Genomic DNA, 17,159 nt, shown 5'->3' on the forward strand with positions numbered 1-17,159 from the left:
ATGATGCTGCTTGGCCTGCTGTGTTCATCCAGCCCTGCACCTTGTTGTCTCGGATTCTCCAGCATCTGCAGTTCCTACTATCTCAGATAAGGTTGGCAGTTGCCTTCCCTAAAGGGCATTAGTGAACCACATAGGTTTGCTGACAATCAATGATAAATTCGTAGTCATCATTAGACTTTTTAAAATTGAATTCAAATTCCACCTTCTGCTGTGGCAGGATTCAAACCTGTATCCTGGGACATTATCTGGGTTTCTCATTAACAGTCCATCAATAATACCACAGGCCATTACCTCTCCATGGAGGAAATTGGTCATTTTATATCCATTAGAGGTTTAGGAAAGTAAGAGGTGACTAAATTGAAACATACAAGATCCTGAGGGGTGGTGACACATAGATGTAGAAAAGATGTTTCCTCTAAATACCAACAGGATTACATAAAGTCAACATGGAGTTATGAAAGGGGAAATCATGTTAGACAAACCCACTGGATGTTTTTGAGGATGTAACTCGTAGAATATGGAAGGGGGACCAATGAATGTAGCATATTTGGATTTTCAGAATGCTTTTGATAAAGTCCCATGTGAGGAGTTATTGTGCAAAATCAAAGCACATGAGATTGAGGTAATAAATAGGTGCGGATTGAGACCTGGTTACCAGACAGGAAACAGAGGAGTAAATGGAAGAAGATACAATCTGGACTTGAAAGCCTTTTTGTCTTTGTCCACAGATGCTGACAGTTTCTCCAGCACTTCATGTTTTTAAATCAAATTTCCAGTATCCTTTGGATTTGCTTTTTGTTGCAGGAATAAATAGGTCTTTCTTGGAGTGGAGGGTGATAACTGATGGAGTACAACAGAGATTAGTGCTTGGGACCAAGCTATTCATAATATATCAACTATTTAGATGAGTGAGTCAATGATTATATTTCCAAGTTTGCTGGCAGCACACAGGGCGGAATTGTGAGTGTGAGGAAGCTGGAAAGGAAGCTTCAGGATGATTTAGACATTATTGTGAAAGTTAAACACGTATTTACAAGTGGGCATGTTGACTTTTATCTTTAAGGGGTTGGGAGGACATTATGGCACAGTTACACGGGACCTCAGAATTTTAAGTGATTTAGATAAGTTGAGTGAGATGACAAATACATGGCAGATGTAATATGGATAAGTATGAAGTTATCCACTTTGGTAGGATAAGAAAAGTAGCAGAATATTATTTAAATGGTGATAGATTGATGTATAAAGTAACCTGTGTGTCCTTATACAAGGTGAAAGTAAGCACAATTATAGCAAACAGTAAAGAAGGCAAATAGTATGTCGGCCTTCAGTGCAAGAAAGTTTCAGTACAGGAGTGAGGATGGCTTTATATCAGACGCACTGGGTCTTAATAAGACCACATCTGGAGTATTATGTGCAGTGTTGGTCTCCTACTTAAGCAAATGTATACTTACCATTGAGGGAGTGTTGCAAAGGTTCACAGGTTGATTTGTGGTACAGCATGTTTATTGTATGAGAATAGACTGGGTTGACTGGAGTTTAGAAGAACGAGACAGGAGCTGATTGAAATGTATAGAGGTCTGACAATGCTGGACAGGCTGGACACAAGGATGATGTTTCCCATGTCTGGGGATCCAGAATGAGGGATTATTGTCTCAAGATATAGGATAGACCATTTCAGAATGAAATGAGGAGAAATTTCTTCATTCAAAAGTTGGTGAACCAATGGAATTCAGCCACAGGAGGTTGTGTAGGCCAAGTCATGTTTAAGAAGGAAATAGATTTCTACAGAATAATGGTATTGAGGGATTGGGAGAGAGCAGGAGCACAGCTCTGAGATACAGGATCAGCCATAACCATGTTGAATTATGCAGTGGGCTTGAAGACCATGGGAAAACCAACATTTAAACTGCATGAGAAGAGAGTGTTGATTGGTTAGCAAGTGGACTCTAATTGGTAGAAGTATTATCATTGACCTATTTTTCTAAGCAACCTACTCAGAAATGTTATTACACAGCTCTGAAGCAGGTGGGACACCATAAGAGCATTCCCCCCGCAACAAAAATCTGCACTGACAGTGATAGAGAATGCTGGCTGGCCAAAAACACCCATGCTACAAAGGGAGATGGTCTGATGGTGAGATGGCTGAGCAAATCATCTCAGCCCCAGGAAATCACTACAAGAGTTCCTCAGGGTTGTATATTTTCTGATCAACCTGTTCGAGATGTTACGACACATCTCTGGAGCAGGTTGGACTTGAATCTAGGCCACCAGGCTCAGAGGTAGGGACACAACCACTGTGCCACAAGACCCAGGGTATTGCCATTGAAAATGCAGCAGTTAATGATGATTGACAGTTAACTGTCAGGTTTTGTTTAGAATCCAACCAAGGCTGGTTAACTCTGATTAGTTAAGGCATTGTCCTGAGAAATGAATCAACAAATGGCTGTCACCTACTCAGTTCAATTGAAAAAATTTCTGTGCATGCACATTGTTTCTGTTTTCAAAGAGCAAGGCCCTGTGTATTGATATATGCAGCACATGCACATGTGGCAATCTGTGAGCCCAACTTACAATCCTAAATTGATTGTCAGTGTAATTCTTTGCAATAGTGCGATTCTGCAATCATACAATTTTTCCTGGATAATCCTGAATGTGCAAAGAGTTGCACTCGACAACCAATTTAGGATTGTCAGTCAGGTTTGCAGTGAGACACTTCTCTTCATAATTCTAAAGAGGTACCAATTCCAAATCCGCACACAAATCCTCCAGGTAACACGTTGTATGGAACATGTTTCACACTGTACACAGAACCCCAGCAGTGAGTGAGAATGGCATTCCTGCTGCAATTTTCTCCCCTTTTCCTTCTCTTGTGAAAGTGTTTGCTCTTTGCTGAGAAATGCCCTCCTGTGAAAGGTCTATTTTTACATGTGTGGACTTGGATCTTGAGTGTTGCCAACTTGTTTGGCCACTGGAACATGGTGACCCCCATCCTGTCATCACCCACTATCTAAAAAAAGAACTATTCGGGAATAAGACACCAAGGTTCCCATTCACATGCACTAATTGACCTTGGACCCCTACTAATTAATGAGTGCAGATTAATGGGGGTGCCGAGGTCAACTGGTGAATGTTAGTAAGAACCTTGGTAACGTATTCCCTTGTAGCTCTTTTTTTAAAGTGTGTTCCAAGTGATGTGGGTATCACTGTCTCAGAAGTGAGAGGTCAGAAATGCTAAGGGTCCATTGAGGCCAATAGACAGCGGGTGACAGCAAGTAATTCAGCAGACACCAGGGGTTAAATCTAAGACCTCTGTTGCCTGCACTGCTGAGCTGTGGATCAGCTAAACTAATGGTGGGCTAAATATCTTTTCTCCAAATTCAAATGCCACAAGTGACCTTACACAAACACTCAAACATCTCTTACCGACATAGAGGTTGCTTTCCGATCGCAGAAAGTTCCTGCCATCTCGCATATAAAATTCAGTCACGACCACATCGAGCAGTGGCCTGTACTGTAAACAGCCCGACAGGACTTCCACCATGAATGTAAGTTCAGCTTCACCTTGTGCCTGCAAATGAAGCACAACTGATAGCAGAAAATGACACTGAAAATAATCTGGTTTAAATTGCAACTGAAGCTGGAGCTATTTTTTGAAATAAGAATTTAAGTACTTTGTTTTAAACAAAGGAGACACGCATAGTAAATACAGATTTACCAGAATCAATATGCCAATTAATACAAATCATCACTTACATTTTCAGTTGCATTGTGTAGAGTTAATAGACCATGTAAACTAGAACTAGGGAAGCATATCTTTACCTTTCAGTAAATATACTCAGAATCATGCACCTTCAGTGGTCTGTGTTACTCGATCTTGTCCCTACTTTTTTTTATTCTTGTATGAAATCTGGGCATCACTGGCATTTGTTGCTCATCCTTAGTTGCTATTGAACTAATTTACTCTCTAGGCTATTTCAGAAGTCAGTAAAGAGCCAATCACGTTACGGCAGGTCTGGAGTCGTGTTTCAACAAGACCAATTAAGAACTGCAGATTTCCCTCTCTAAATGACATTAGTGAACCAGGTGGCTCTTTACAATAGAAGGACTATTTTATTTTTTGTACTCTGGATGTAAAAGTGGGAAAAGATATTGTTTAATTGGGTCACTGGGAGTCGAATCCCACCATGACAGATGGTGAAATTTGAATTCACAAAAATCTGGCATGAAAGAAATGTAGGCTAATGGCAGTCACTGTCATTTCTACATAAACCTATTTGGTTCACTAATGTTCTTTAGGGAAGAAAATTTGTCATCCTTATCCAGTCTGACCTATATGAGACTCCCAACACACAGCAATGTGGTTTACACTTAATTGCCTGCTGGGTAATTAGGGACGAGCAATAAATGCTAGAACAGCCAGAAGCATCCATGAAAAAGCACATAACGTTTTCGCTTTGTACCAGATATTTTCAATGAAATCCTTGCTCGCTGGCTGAACCTGGATTTGAGATTGTTTTCACATAATTGTCTTGTCATGCAGCCTCTGCCTTGCAGCTGCAGATTCCTTCTGTTCCAGCATTTCTCTTATCAGGTCTGAAATGCTTTCTGCAACTTTGAAGTATTCACTGTAGAGTGTTGTCATAAGGTACATTGCATTCACTGTCCTCAGCAATCAGCAGCATTTGCTTTATTGACATCTCTTGGGTGACGAGCATGTTTGCCTCATTGAGACTGGAGCTGCTAAATTAAATCTTTAGATCTCCTGCTGATCACCAATGTGGGGTGTGCTGCTATCTGTATCTTCTAAGTGTGTCAATTCTTTAGGGGCTTATGTGGTCTAGTATGGGTGAGTATAGCCAGCTTCTGATTTAACAAGAAGAGTTTTATGGAATAATTAATCAAGATGGCAGCAGGATAAGACGCTGCAGTTGGAGCTCCTCTGCTCATCAGTTCTTTTTCATTTTGGTCTTTCTCTTCAACCGCTCCCCCCCAACCGACCTCCCCTCAAACTTTAACTACTTTTTAACTTCAGCTATTTAAAACTAACCTAAAGAAAGGAGTCACCTGCGGTGACCAGGCAGGAGTTGAGCGCGCGGGCTGTGTCCTGCAGTGGCAGCAGAGTGAATGTGGGTCGGAGTAACGTTGGTGGATCGGACGTGGGACAGAGCGGGTCCCAGAGGGATGGAGGAGCCAAGGGGCCACGTCCCGGAGCAGCAGACAAGCTGCAATCCCAGAGTGATGGTGAGGCCACATACCCAGGCATCATAGGGCTGAGACAACAAGGTGCGGGGCTGCGATAGGGTTAGATGCTTGGCCTGCTGTGTTCATCCAGCCCTGCACCTTGTTGTCTCGGATTCTCCAGCATCTGCAGTTCCTACTATCTCTGATTCGATCATAGGGCTGAGTCCCGGAGTGACGGGTGGCCTAGAGTTGTTCGGCGGGAGGTGGTTTCAATGGGCTTCAGAGCAGTGGCAGCCTTTTCTGAGGCAGCGGCTGAGTCGGTCGATTGGCTTGTGAGGCCTGGAGCAGGGCTCTTGCTTTCCATGTGGTGTACGCCCCTAACAGTGGCATGGCACAGAGTGTTGTAGCCTGGAGCAGAACACTCTTCGCAACATAGAAGAAAGCCCGGAGCAGGACTCTAGCAGTGGTGTAGCAGCGAAGAAGGAAAGTTGGTGTCTCTTTAAGTTATCTTTATTTTACTCTGCGAATGGCGCTTATGTACATGCGACGGTGCACACTTTTCACTGTATTTTATTTTGAATGTCCATGACAACAAAGGATATTCAATTCAATACAAGTTTCTTGCCAGGGAGTTAGTGTATGTGTACCAGGTTAAAATAATGATAAAGTGTCTGATTTTATCATTTAAATGTCTCCCTTTCCTCATTTCTTTGTGCTCTCTGCTTGAGTCAGAAGTAGGGTTAATTGACTAATTTTATTGAAGCTGCAGTCTCACACATATCATGGTTTGTTGACTTTTTTCCGTGTTGACAATTAATGGTTTACTTTTCCAATAAGCCTGCCTATCTACATTTTTACAAATGCTAACTTGCTGCACTCCTAATTGTGGCGTGACTTAATGCTGAAATGCCAACATTTCATTGAGTTTTCCTGGTGGTGTTTCCTGCCTCATTCTAGTCAGGACTGCCAGGTTTATGGGTTTCACTGGGGAGCCTCTGAACACAAGCTGGGCTCGAGACCCAGTGGTGGATCTCCACTCCGTTTATGTCAAGTATAGTTTGAGAAGTGTCAATCTCAACTGGAATTAAGGTTTATTTTAAGGACGGGAATATCTTATCCTTCACAAATGACACTTAAGCATGTGACATGTCTTTTACATATATTTACACAGTCTTTTTTATTCTTATGGAAGTCGCTGGCAAGTCTAATCTTTCTTGCCCACCACTCACTGGCCTTGAGTGGCTCACCTGACCATTTCAGAGGGCAATTAAGTGTCCATTGATGTGGGCCTGGAGTCACTATGAGTCATATCAGGTAAGGTCGCATGATTTCCGCGGGCAGACAATGGCTTAGTGGAATTATTGCTGGACTATCAATCCAGAGACCCAGATAATGTTCTGGGCACCAGGGTTCAAATCCCACCACGACAGATGGTGGGATTTGAATTCAATAAATATATCTGGAATTAAGAATCTAATGATGACCGTGAATCCTTTGCCGATTGTCAATAAAAACCCATCTGGTTCACTAATGTCCTTACCTGATCTAACCTACATGTGACTCCAGACTCTCAGCAACGTGGTTGACTCTGAACTGTCCTCTGGGCAATTAGGGATGAGCAATAAATGCTGTCTAGCCAGCGACACTCCTCATTCTGTTAATGATTAAAAAAAATTCACTCCTTAATCAACATTAGTGAACCAGATGAGTTTTTACAACAATCGTTTCATAATCACCATTACTGAGACTTAATTCCAAACTACTTAATTTTTTTAAAATTCCACCAGCTGTCATTGTGAGGTTTGAACCCATTTACTCATGGCATTAGTGTGGGCCTCCGGATTGCTAATGTAGTGATATTATCACTATGACATCTCTGGAGTTAAGATCTTTTTTCTATATTTGGACAAAGGTTGTAATGAGATCAGGAGCTACAGAACCCAAACTGAGTGTCAATGAGCAGGTTATTCCTTTGCAAGAGCTGCTTGATAGCACTGTCAACAACCGCTTCTCCATTACTTCCTTGATGATCAAGAATAGCCTGATAGAACAGAAACTAGCTGGGTTGGATTTATCCTGCATTCATGTGCACATGACATACTGGGGCAATTTTCCACATAAATGGCTAGATCCCAGTGTTGTAGCTGTACTGGAATAGCTTGACTAGGATCTTCAGTATTCTTGCTAGAATGTTATCAGGGCTCATAGCTTTTGCAGTATTCAGTGTTTTCAGTCATTTCTTGATATCGCATGGAGTGAGTCAAATTGGTTGAAAATTGATATCTGTGATGCTAGAGACCTCAGTTGAATCATCCATTGCTCTGTACCGATATAATAATATTTATATTTCATACTATTCTCCTCCTCCCTGACTTCATCGATTAATCATTCTTGGTGTTAGAAAATACGCTGGAGAAATTCAGGCCTCAGGAGCTACACCAATATTTCATGAATGAACTAAAACAACCAGAAATTTTCGACAAAACTGGTAAGCAAACGGCAAAATTTCTCTGTATGACGGTGAATAACATTCACATGTTCTCAATGATCATAGTTAATATGTACATTGATCACTGAATATAATATCATACAGTCTGTTCTTCAGCTATTATTCTAACCAGTTTCACCACATATTACAATGTACTCTAACTTTCTATGCTACAGGACAAAATGCTCCTTAAATGTCATAGTAGTTGCACAAATGAAAAATTTATTTGTTTTTGTATATAATTAAAATATGTAAAGGCACAATATCTGCTGGTTCCAAATTTTCTATGCAAAAATCTGAAACAAATAAATAATGAAGATGAGCACAAATAGCCATCAGTCCAATTTGCCACTGTCTTAGTATTAGTAAAGTAGCCCTATTTGGTCCTTGGAGGCTAGTTTGCCATTGAACAAGATCATGGCTAATCTACTTGAATTCTTCTTTTCTGCACCAGCCCCACATTCCTTAATATCCAAATAATCATTAGTTGTTGAGAATATTTAAGACAAAGCATCCACAGCTTTCTGCAGTAGACAATTCCAAAGGTTCACAAGCATGTTAGTGAATAAATGCTTCCTTATCTCTATTCTAAATGGCCAATGCCTTATCCTCAAATTGTGACTCAATGTTCAGATTTCCCAGGTAGGAGGTCTTTTTTTCTGACCATCTCCCTTTCAAACCTCTTAAGAATGTTATGTGTTTCAACTGGATCCCCTCTCATTCTTCTCAACTCCAAGGGATATTGGCCCAGTGAACTCAATGTATCCTCATTGTACAGTCCCCTCAAACTCAAATCAGTCTAATGAACCATTGTTGCACTTCTTTGATGACAAGTAGGTACAAGGACAATGACAAGGAGGGCAAAGCTGTGCACGGGTGTGGTTTTACCAATACTCCAAAAAGTTGCAGTAAGACCACTTTGTGATAGTACTCCAATCCCTTTGTAATGGCAGTTAACATTCCATTTGACTTCCTATTTGATTGCTGAGCCTACATCTTAACTTTCTGTGAATCATGTACAAGGACACGAACTCTCTTAAAAGAAGTATTCCGCTTAATTCTATTTTTCCTACCAAAGTGGACAACTTCATATTTGTGGCTGCTTCACAGTCAAACTGATAGATTAGATTTAGGTGCATTAGGTTGCCAAAAGCAATTACGATCTCCTAATGTCATATTCAGTTGTGGGTCTACATGAATATTGGCTGAATATGTTATCACAGGATATCTGTCTAGCTACTGGGACATTCCTCAGCTTTTGAGGCATTTTAAATATAGCCTTCCAGAAATTATGCGCCTGACTAGACTTTCGAATGAAATGGGTCCTAAAAAATCTCTTGGCCAGTAAATGTCTCAACTCTGTTATATTGGTCTCAAGTGTCACTTTATGTTCCATCTACCAGTATCCATAGCTCCTTCTAAAACAGCGGTTGTCAGAACATTTTCAGCTCAGATTTGAATTGTGTACTCTTTTCATGCCAAATGTGACTCAATAATACCAGTGAGCAGGAACACTGTAGGATCAAACATCATACTGTGACTCAACCGCATAATCTGGACTGACATTTTGATCAGAAATATTGTCTTTCTCACAAGATGCCGAACTAAGGCTGAATTTTGTTTCAATTGATGTATGTTAAAAATTCTATTCTACTATTTAAAGAATGTCAGCAGTGTTCTTGATATGTTGGACAATGTTTATCCCTGAACCCTGAACATCATCTGATTGTTTCTCTCATTGTTGTGTATGAGAGTTTGTGCAAACAGCTCCTGAATTTTACAAAATTCCAACAATGACAACAGTTTGAAATCAACATCAACAATGCATTTATATAGTACCTTTCAGGTACTAAAAAAAACATACACTTTGCAGGAGTATATATGACCAAACTAGACAAGTAGATATCAGTCAAAGAGGTACTTGGTCAAAGAGGTATATTTTAAATATTGTCTCCAAGTCAGAGACAGAAAGATAGAGGCAGAGTGGTTTCAAGGGACCGTTTGAGAGCTTAGGACTGAAGCAGTTGAAGGCAGGCTGCCAATGGTGGCGTGATTACAGTCAAGAATGTGCAAAAGTTCAGAAGTAAAGAAGTGCCAGAGACTCAAAGTTGCCAGGCTGAAGGAAGTTATATAGTAGGGAAGGACAGGGTTGGGCCTGGAAGGGCAGGAAGTTTAAAACTGAAGCTTTGTTTAACCAGGAGCCAGCTTGGGTTAGCACACCCTAGGCCAAACAGGACTTGGTGTGCTTTTGGGTATGAATGGCAGAGTTTGGAATGATCTTAAGTTTATGGTGGATACAAAATAGGAATCTGGCTGAGATGGAAGTCAACAGTTAACAAAGGCATGGTTGAGAGTCGAGAGTTTCAGCAGCAACTGAGCTGAGATAGGACAGATTGGATTACAGAGATAAACGTAGGTAGTTTTAGTGATGGCACAGATGTGTGCTCAGAATCTCAAAATGGGATCAACCATGACCACAAGGTTGTAAACGCCTTGGTTCAGCCTTAAACAGTTGCTTCAAAAGAACCTCGTTTGCAGTGACGTGTTTTGCAAAATCCTGAATGTGAAAGGAATTTATACATATAAATTCTGACTTACATTTTTTTTATCTTTAGCCAGTTCTACACTATTCACTGAGTACTTTTCTTTATATTGGGTCTTATATTGACGAAGTTAGTTGCAGACTCACTTTGAATTAAACCTCATCCAAAGATCCAGAGCATCTCAGATACCAGTCTCTTGATTCAAATCAATTGTGGTAGCAAGAAATGGCTGAAGGCACCCGATACTGCAAGGGCTATGGGCCCTGACAACATTTTGGGAATAGTACTCAAAACATGTGCTCCAAAACTTGCTATACCCCCAGCTAAGCTGTTCCAGTACAGCTACAACACTGGCGTCTACACAACAATGTGAAAAATTGGTCAGCTATGTCCTGTACTCAAAAAAAACAGGAGAAATCCAACCCAGCCAGTTGCTGCCACATCACTCTTCTCTCAATCATCAGTAAAGAGATGGATGGAAGATGTTATCATCAGTGCTATCGGGCAGGACTTGCTCACTGACCCCCAATTTAAATATGGGCAAAAGAGCTGAATTCCTGAGGTGAGGTGAGAGTGACTACCCTTGACATCAAGGTTACAGTTGTTTGAGTGTGGCATTAAGGTGCGCTAGCAAAACTGGACTGAATGTGAATCAGGGAAAAATTCTAATGGTTGGAGTCATAGCGGGCACAAAGAAAGATAGCGTGGTTTTTGGAGGTCAGTCATCTCAGCTCCAGGACATCACTGCAGAAATTCCTCAGGTTTGCAGGCCTAACCAACTTCAGCTCCTTCATCAATGACCTTTCCTGCATCATTAGGTCAGAAGTGGGAATGTTCTCAGGTGATTACACAATGTTCAACACCATTCATGATTCACAGGTACTGAAGCAGTCCACGTCCAAATGCAGCAAGAACTGCGCAATATCAGATTGGACTAACATGCAGCAAGAGACATTTGTGCTAGACAGACAACAATCATTCGCAATAAGAGGGAATCGAACTATCTCTCTTTGACGTTCAATGACATTATCCTCTCTAAATCCCCATTAACAACATCCTGAGGGGTTGCCATTGACCAGAAACTGAACTGGACAAGCCAAATGAAAACAGTGGATACAAGAGCAGGTCAGAAGCTAGGAAACCCACTTAGTTACTCATCTCCTGACTTCCCAAAGCCTGTACACCATCTAAACAAACAAGTCAAGGAGTGATGGAATATTCTCAGTTGCCTAGATGAGTGCAGCTCCAGTACCACTAATGACATTTGACACTATCATGCCAAAGTAACTCATTTGATAGGCAACACATCCACAAATACCCATCACTAACTCAATAACAGAGGTGTGTATCATCGACAAGGTGATCTGCAGAAATCCTCCAGGGCTTGTAGACGATATATTCCAAACCCACAACCACCAGCATCTAGAAGGACAAGAGTAGCAGATACATGTGAACACCACCACCTGCAAGTTCCCCTCCAAGCCACTCACCCCTTACTTTAAAATATATTACTATTTTTTCACTGTCACAAAATCCTTAAATTTTCCTGCTAACAGCACTGTGGATATACCTCCAGCAAATGGACTGCAACAGCTCAAGAAGGCAACTCACTACTACCTTCTCAAGGGCAATTTGTGATGGGCATAAATGATGGCCCAGCCAGTGAAGTCTACTTTCCATGTATGAATAGAAAAAAAATGAGGATTCTGCTGTGCTCTGGCCAAAATTAGCTGAGAGATGTGTAGGACTCACTGGCTGAACTTATGTCTTTGGCTAATAGGTGACTGGATCTCACATTATTATGCAATTTACCACATTTCTCTGGGAGTTCTGCCGGCCTCCTGTCAGAATTACAATAGGTGACTGGTAATACTTCCACTGACCTCTGAAATCATTTTAAGAGACAATTTGATGTTCACACTTAGTGGCTGCGTTGTTTGGATCTCTCTGGATGGATGCTGTTGATGAACTAAATTGTTTTCTTCACTTGATCTGTGCAGGAGGAGTCTTGCGACCCTGTGAAAGTATCCCTACCTTTGAATCAGAAGGTTCAAGTCCCACCTATTCCTCAGGTGTGTCACAGCTTGTATGAACAGGTTGTTTAAAACAACATCAGTGCAGTACTGAAGAAGTGCTGCAGAGGTGGCAATATTGGATGGAATGTTAAATGCTGCCCAATCAGATTACTCCCATGCACAATAGCTTTCTCTGACATTGACGAATTAAAATACTGCAGTGAAGAACTAACTAACTTCCTCATCCCAAGGATCCTTCTGAAGCCATTTTGCTGTGTCAGTGGTTCACTTGATAGCTCACTTGTTTGCTCAGCAAGACAATATCCTTGTAATGAATGCTTAATCAAAATGCTCCACAAAAAGAATAATCAATACCAAGGAAGTAACTGCACAGAAATCTTAACAGTACGTCAGGTAGCTTAATAAATGGTTTCTGTAAACTTCCTTGCTTAGTTTATATGATATTCACACTTTGCTTTTATTTCATTTTTATAAAGGTCAACAAATGCACTGGGAGCTCCCGGTCAGGGAGAATTGAGATCTCAGAAAAAGTACTGAGGCAATAAAATATAGCTGTGTGTTCACTGCAACACTTCATTGAGTCAATCAGAAAGTTGTGGTGGGAATTAAAAGGGCAATGTTTTCATCAGAAGTTTATTTACCAGATGTATTTTGTTACCTGCAGGCAGTGCAACGATATAAAGGTTACTTATAAGAGATAACAATTTTATGAGAAATATCAATGTTCTAATTTTTATACCTCCAAATTACGAGATTATCAGTTACAAGATTAACAGTTACTTCCCACTGCTTCTGGTAAAGAATTGTGACATTCAGCAGCAATCATGTACAATTGTTCAGTATAGAAATTGACAGAGTGTTTTGTAACCTCTAAACATTTGTTGCAATTGTAGTGATGGTAAAGATGTCAGCCAGCTGGACCTCATAGAATATGAGTTCCCTGATTGAGGCAGTTAACCTGGTCCAATTAGGGACCCCTGGCTGACAAATAAAAACAGGAAGGTCAGACATCCTGTCCACTCTGAGAGCTAGTTCTGAGGGAGTTTGACCAGTGTCAAGCACTCTCTCTGTGTAAATAAAGGGTGAGTAAGTGATGGGATGCTGGTCTCTTTGGAGTTATTTCAGTAATCATTCTTTACATTTCAGTCAGAATCCCCAGGAAATCTTCACTGAAACAACACAGAGAATATTCCTTTATTTTCTTTCCCAAAGTAGCTGATTCCTTATTAGGCTCTCCACTACCTTGTGCCAGTAATTACTTTTTTCACATGCAAGCTTTCACAATAACAGCTAACACATTATTTGGCTGCGAATGTAACACTAAACACTGTCTTCTTATCACAAATATGTAAGCACAATACTGCAATTGCTGGAAATCTGAAATAACAGAAAATGCTGAAAATGCTCATCAGTTTTCGAGCATCTTTAGAGAGAGAGAAACAAAGTCAACATGATGAATGTTGAGACACTGTCCTGTTTTATGATGGTGGTGAATATTTTGCAAATATACTGGTAAGGTCAATGTGCTTTTTTCTTGGCCCTGTTCCCAATACCAGTCATTTTTATCGGTACAGGTTTGAGGCAGCAATGTCTGCTTGTCTTGTTAATTGGGCTCATTAAGAACCTTATTAAACACATTTAAGGAAAGCTGACTGGCTTTTTCACGAGTCCTTCAGTTTCCCAAACAGAAGCTGGGTGTGGTTTAAATGCCAGGAGGTGACCATTTGGTGGCAGGTCAGTCACATTGCTATGGGTCTGGAGTCACATGTAGGCCAGACCAAGTGAGGATTACAGATTTCCTTCCTTGAAGGACATCAGTGAATCAGATGGGTGTTTAAACAATTGACAATGACTTCATGATCATCAGTACATTCTTAATTCCAGATTTTTAAAATTGAATTCAAATTCCATCATCTGCTGTGGGAGGATTTGAATCCATGTGTTTTAAGCATTAACCTGATTACCTATCCAGTGACAATACGACTATGCCAGAATTGTTTTTTCATCTGTGGGACTTGTGAATGTATAAAATTCTTCCAGCCATCTGACTGAAAAGAGGTTTAGGCCTCAGACTTGGAAAGAATTTGTAAAACTGTCTCAACAGTCCAAGGAAAAGAAACTGGGAAGAGCGATAGAAGATTAGTTAGTTAGGGAAACAGACAGGCATTTCTGCGGTCATAGATGTGATTGCAGGATGTTACATTGTCTCCCTTGTGCCAGGATCAAGGCTATCACAGAGCAGCTACAGGAAGTTCTTCTCGGGGTAGTGAACAGGTACAAGTCACTGTCCGCTTTGGTACCAATGGCTTGGGTAGGAAGAGGAAAGTTGTCCTCCAATTAGAATTTAGGGAGCTGGGTAGAAAATTAACCAGTAGGACTCAAATGTTGTAATCTCCTGATCACTTCCACTGCCACGGACAAGTGAGTTCAGAGATAGGAGACTAAGACACATGAAAGTGTGGCTGGAAAGATGGTGCAGGAGATTCCTGGGATACTCGTAGTAGCTCTCAGGGAGATGGATCCTGTATAAGCCTGATGGTTGTAACTGAACAGAGCCACTGTGGTAAACCACTGCAAACCTTGAATTTATGATCCATCAAGCCAGGTTTAAATCTGAGATTTGATTTATCCAGTATTGCAGACTTGGAGATAGTAGGACAGCAGAAGCTGGAAGCCAGAGTCAATAGATGTGAACAAAAACAAAGTTGCTGGAAAAACTCAGCAGGTCTGGCAGCATCTGTGAAGGAGAAAACAGAGTTAATGTTTCGGGTCTGGTGACCCTTCCACAGAACAGAATGTGGTAGGAAAGATGATGCAGGGGATTCCTGGGACACTCATAGTAGATATGAAGCTGGAAAAGCACAGCAGGTCAGACAGCATCCAAGGAGCAGGAAAATCAACGTTTTGGGCCGAAACCCTTCATCAGGACTGGTCCATTATTACCATCAGCTTCCTAGGTTAATTATTTTATTGTCCAATACTATTCAAGACTGGATACACAGAGTTTGAAATGAGGAGGATATCAGCTTTGAAGTGGGATGTAAACCCTCAACCTTCTGATTCAGAAGGAAGAATGATGCCAGCTGAGCTGTGTGTGCTGAAGATGCAACATGGATAAATTAAAGAGGAAGGACAATATTCAGTATACCAATTTAAAAAAAAAGATATCCAATATCACTTACTTACATCTCCATTTTCTGCAGAAAGTGATTGATAAACCAAATGAAGTATTAACTTATAAAATGAGTTTATAGGTAATGCATTAGCAAAAGTTAAATTAAACACAATTACATTTTGAGAACTACAGTCAATAAAATCCAAAGAACTCATACACAGAATTAACATTTTAGTTAAAGAGGACAACAATTTTCTCAAATATATGCAAACACATTATTTGATTAAGGGTACCGTGAAGCCTTGCAGCTCTTTCCAAAATTCACTCAAAAGTTTGTTACAGAAGTCTTTTCAACATGACTATTTAACTTTTCTTCCCTCACCTGATAATTTTTAGCAGCTTCGCTTACAAAGTGATCAGCGCTCTGATTTTGAGGATCAAATTGTCCCAGCAAGCGGACAACATCTGATATGAGTTGAGAGTAACTCGACATGTTCAAACAGAAAGAACCTGTTGGAGAGTAAATAGGTAAATGTGTGTGAACAGGAGACCTCATTTTCCAGGGCATAGCATCAACATCAGATTTGGAGCGAAATTGAGCATGTAGGATCTTGTCACATATTTTAAGAACTCAAAAGTATTTCATGTATAACCAATCAATTTGAAGTGATTTTTGGCGATGTAAGCCATGACAACAGCCATCTTGTATGCACCAACATGCAAAAACATGAATGGCCAGTTAATTTGGTTTTTGGTAATGTTAATCAAGAGAGGAATATTGGTCAAATTGATAAGTCGATGTAACTTATACTGCATCACTACTTGAAGAAAGCAGGCGAGTTCCCTCCAGGATTCGAGGCATTATCTATCACTGAAACAGTGTATCACTAAAACAGACTATCCACTTTGTGCTATTTGTGGGAATCTGATGTGCAAATTGGTTGCTCTGTTTCCTACATTGCCACACTGACACATTAAAAGTACTTGATTGATTGTAAAATGCTTTGGGATATTCTGAGGTCTTGAAGGTCACCTTATAAACTTAGACCTTCCTTTCTTCTTGAAGATGTTAAAGAAATTCCCTGCTTTACTTTGAATTGCTTCACTGGAACAAGAGTATGTGTTCATCCAAAGAATAGAATCTGAGCCAAAAAAAAAGCTTCTTAGTACCACACTGGAGTGTCATACAACGATCACAGAATCAACTTCTGACTTGAACAAACAATTTTTAACTCGCAGGCAATAGTGAACACTAGCTGAGCTGGCACTGTGTTGCCAAACTAACACAATGTAATAAGAGAATGATTCACTTCAAAGAAGGCTATTTTGTACATTGTACCTCTGCTGGCTCTTGGGAAAGAGATGTACAATTAGCCCCACGCCGTTGGACACCTGCAGTAGCGCTGCAGGTTTTAACTTTTAATGTGTGGATGCAATTATCTTTTGCAAGTCAACATTGCATCTGTTTCTTCCACCCTTTCAGATAATTCAGATCATTGCAATTCACAACATAAAAACAAATTACCCTTCTCTCTTTTGGCTTACTTGCCAATTGTCTTAATCCTGTATCCTTTGATAATTAGCCCTTCCAGCATGAGAAATCATTTCTTCTTACTTGCTCAAACAACACCCTTCAGGATTCTGAACACCACCAGCACAACACAATTAATGATTAGAAAAATAACATGACACATAAATGGAAAGGCAACTGGCCCTGTAAATTCTGTAGATAGTAGGAACTGCAGATGCTGAAGAATCCGAGACAACAAGGTGCAGAGCTGGATGAACACAGCAGG

General features: G+C 40.5%; 1 protein-coding gene across 4 annotated transcripts in view; it reads right to left on the minus strand.

The window, feature by feature from the left end:
* cfap99 (cilia and flagella associated protein 99) overlaps positions 1-17,159 on the minus strand; it is a 138,424-nt gene that overhangs the window by 88,572 nt on the left and 32,693 nt on the right. For all 4 annotated transcript variants that reach the window (XM_048594488.1, XM_048594480.1, XM_048594475.1 and 1 more), the window contains 2 exons: positions 15,746-15,873; positions 3,424-3,568 (listed from right to left, as the gene is read on the minus strand). In XM_048594488.1, the coding sequence (XP_048450445.1) occupies positions 3,424-3,568; positions 15,746-15,856 (256 nt within the window). In that variant the 5' untranslated portion in view covers positions 15,857-15,873. The remainder of the gene's footprint in view (positions 1-3,423; positions 3,569-15,745; positions 15,874-17,159) is intronic.

Source organism: Rhincodon typus, chromosome 3, assembly GCF_021869965.1.
Source record: "Rhincodon typus isolate 14 chromosome 3, sRhiTyp1.1, whole genome shotgun sequence".
Taxonomy (NCBI): domain Eukaryota; kingdom Metazoa; phylum Chordata; class Chondrichthyes; order Orectolobiformes; family Rhincodontidae; genus Rhincodon; species Rhincodon typus.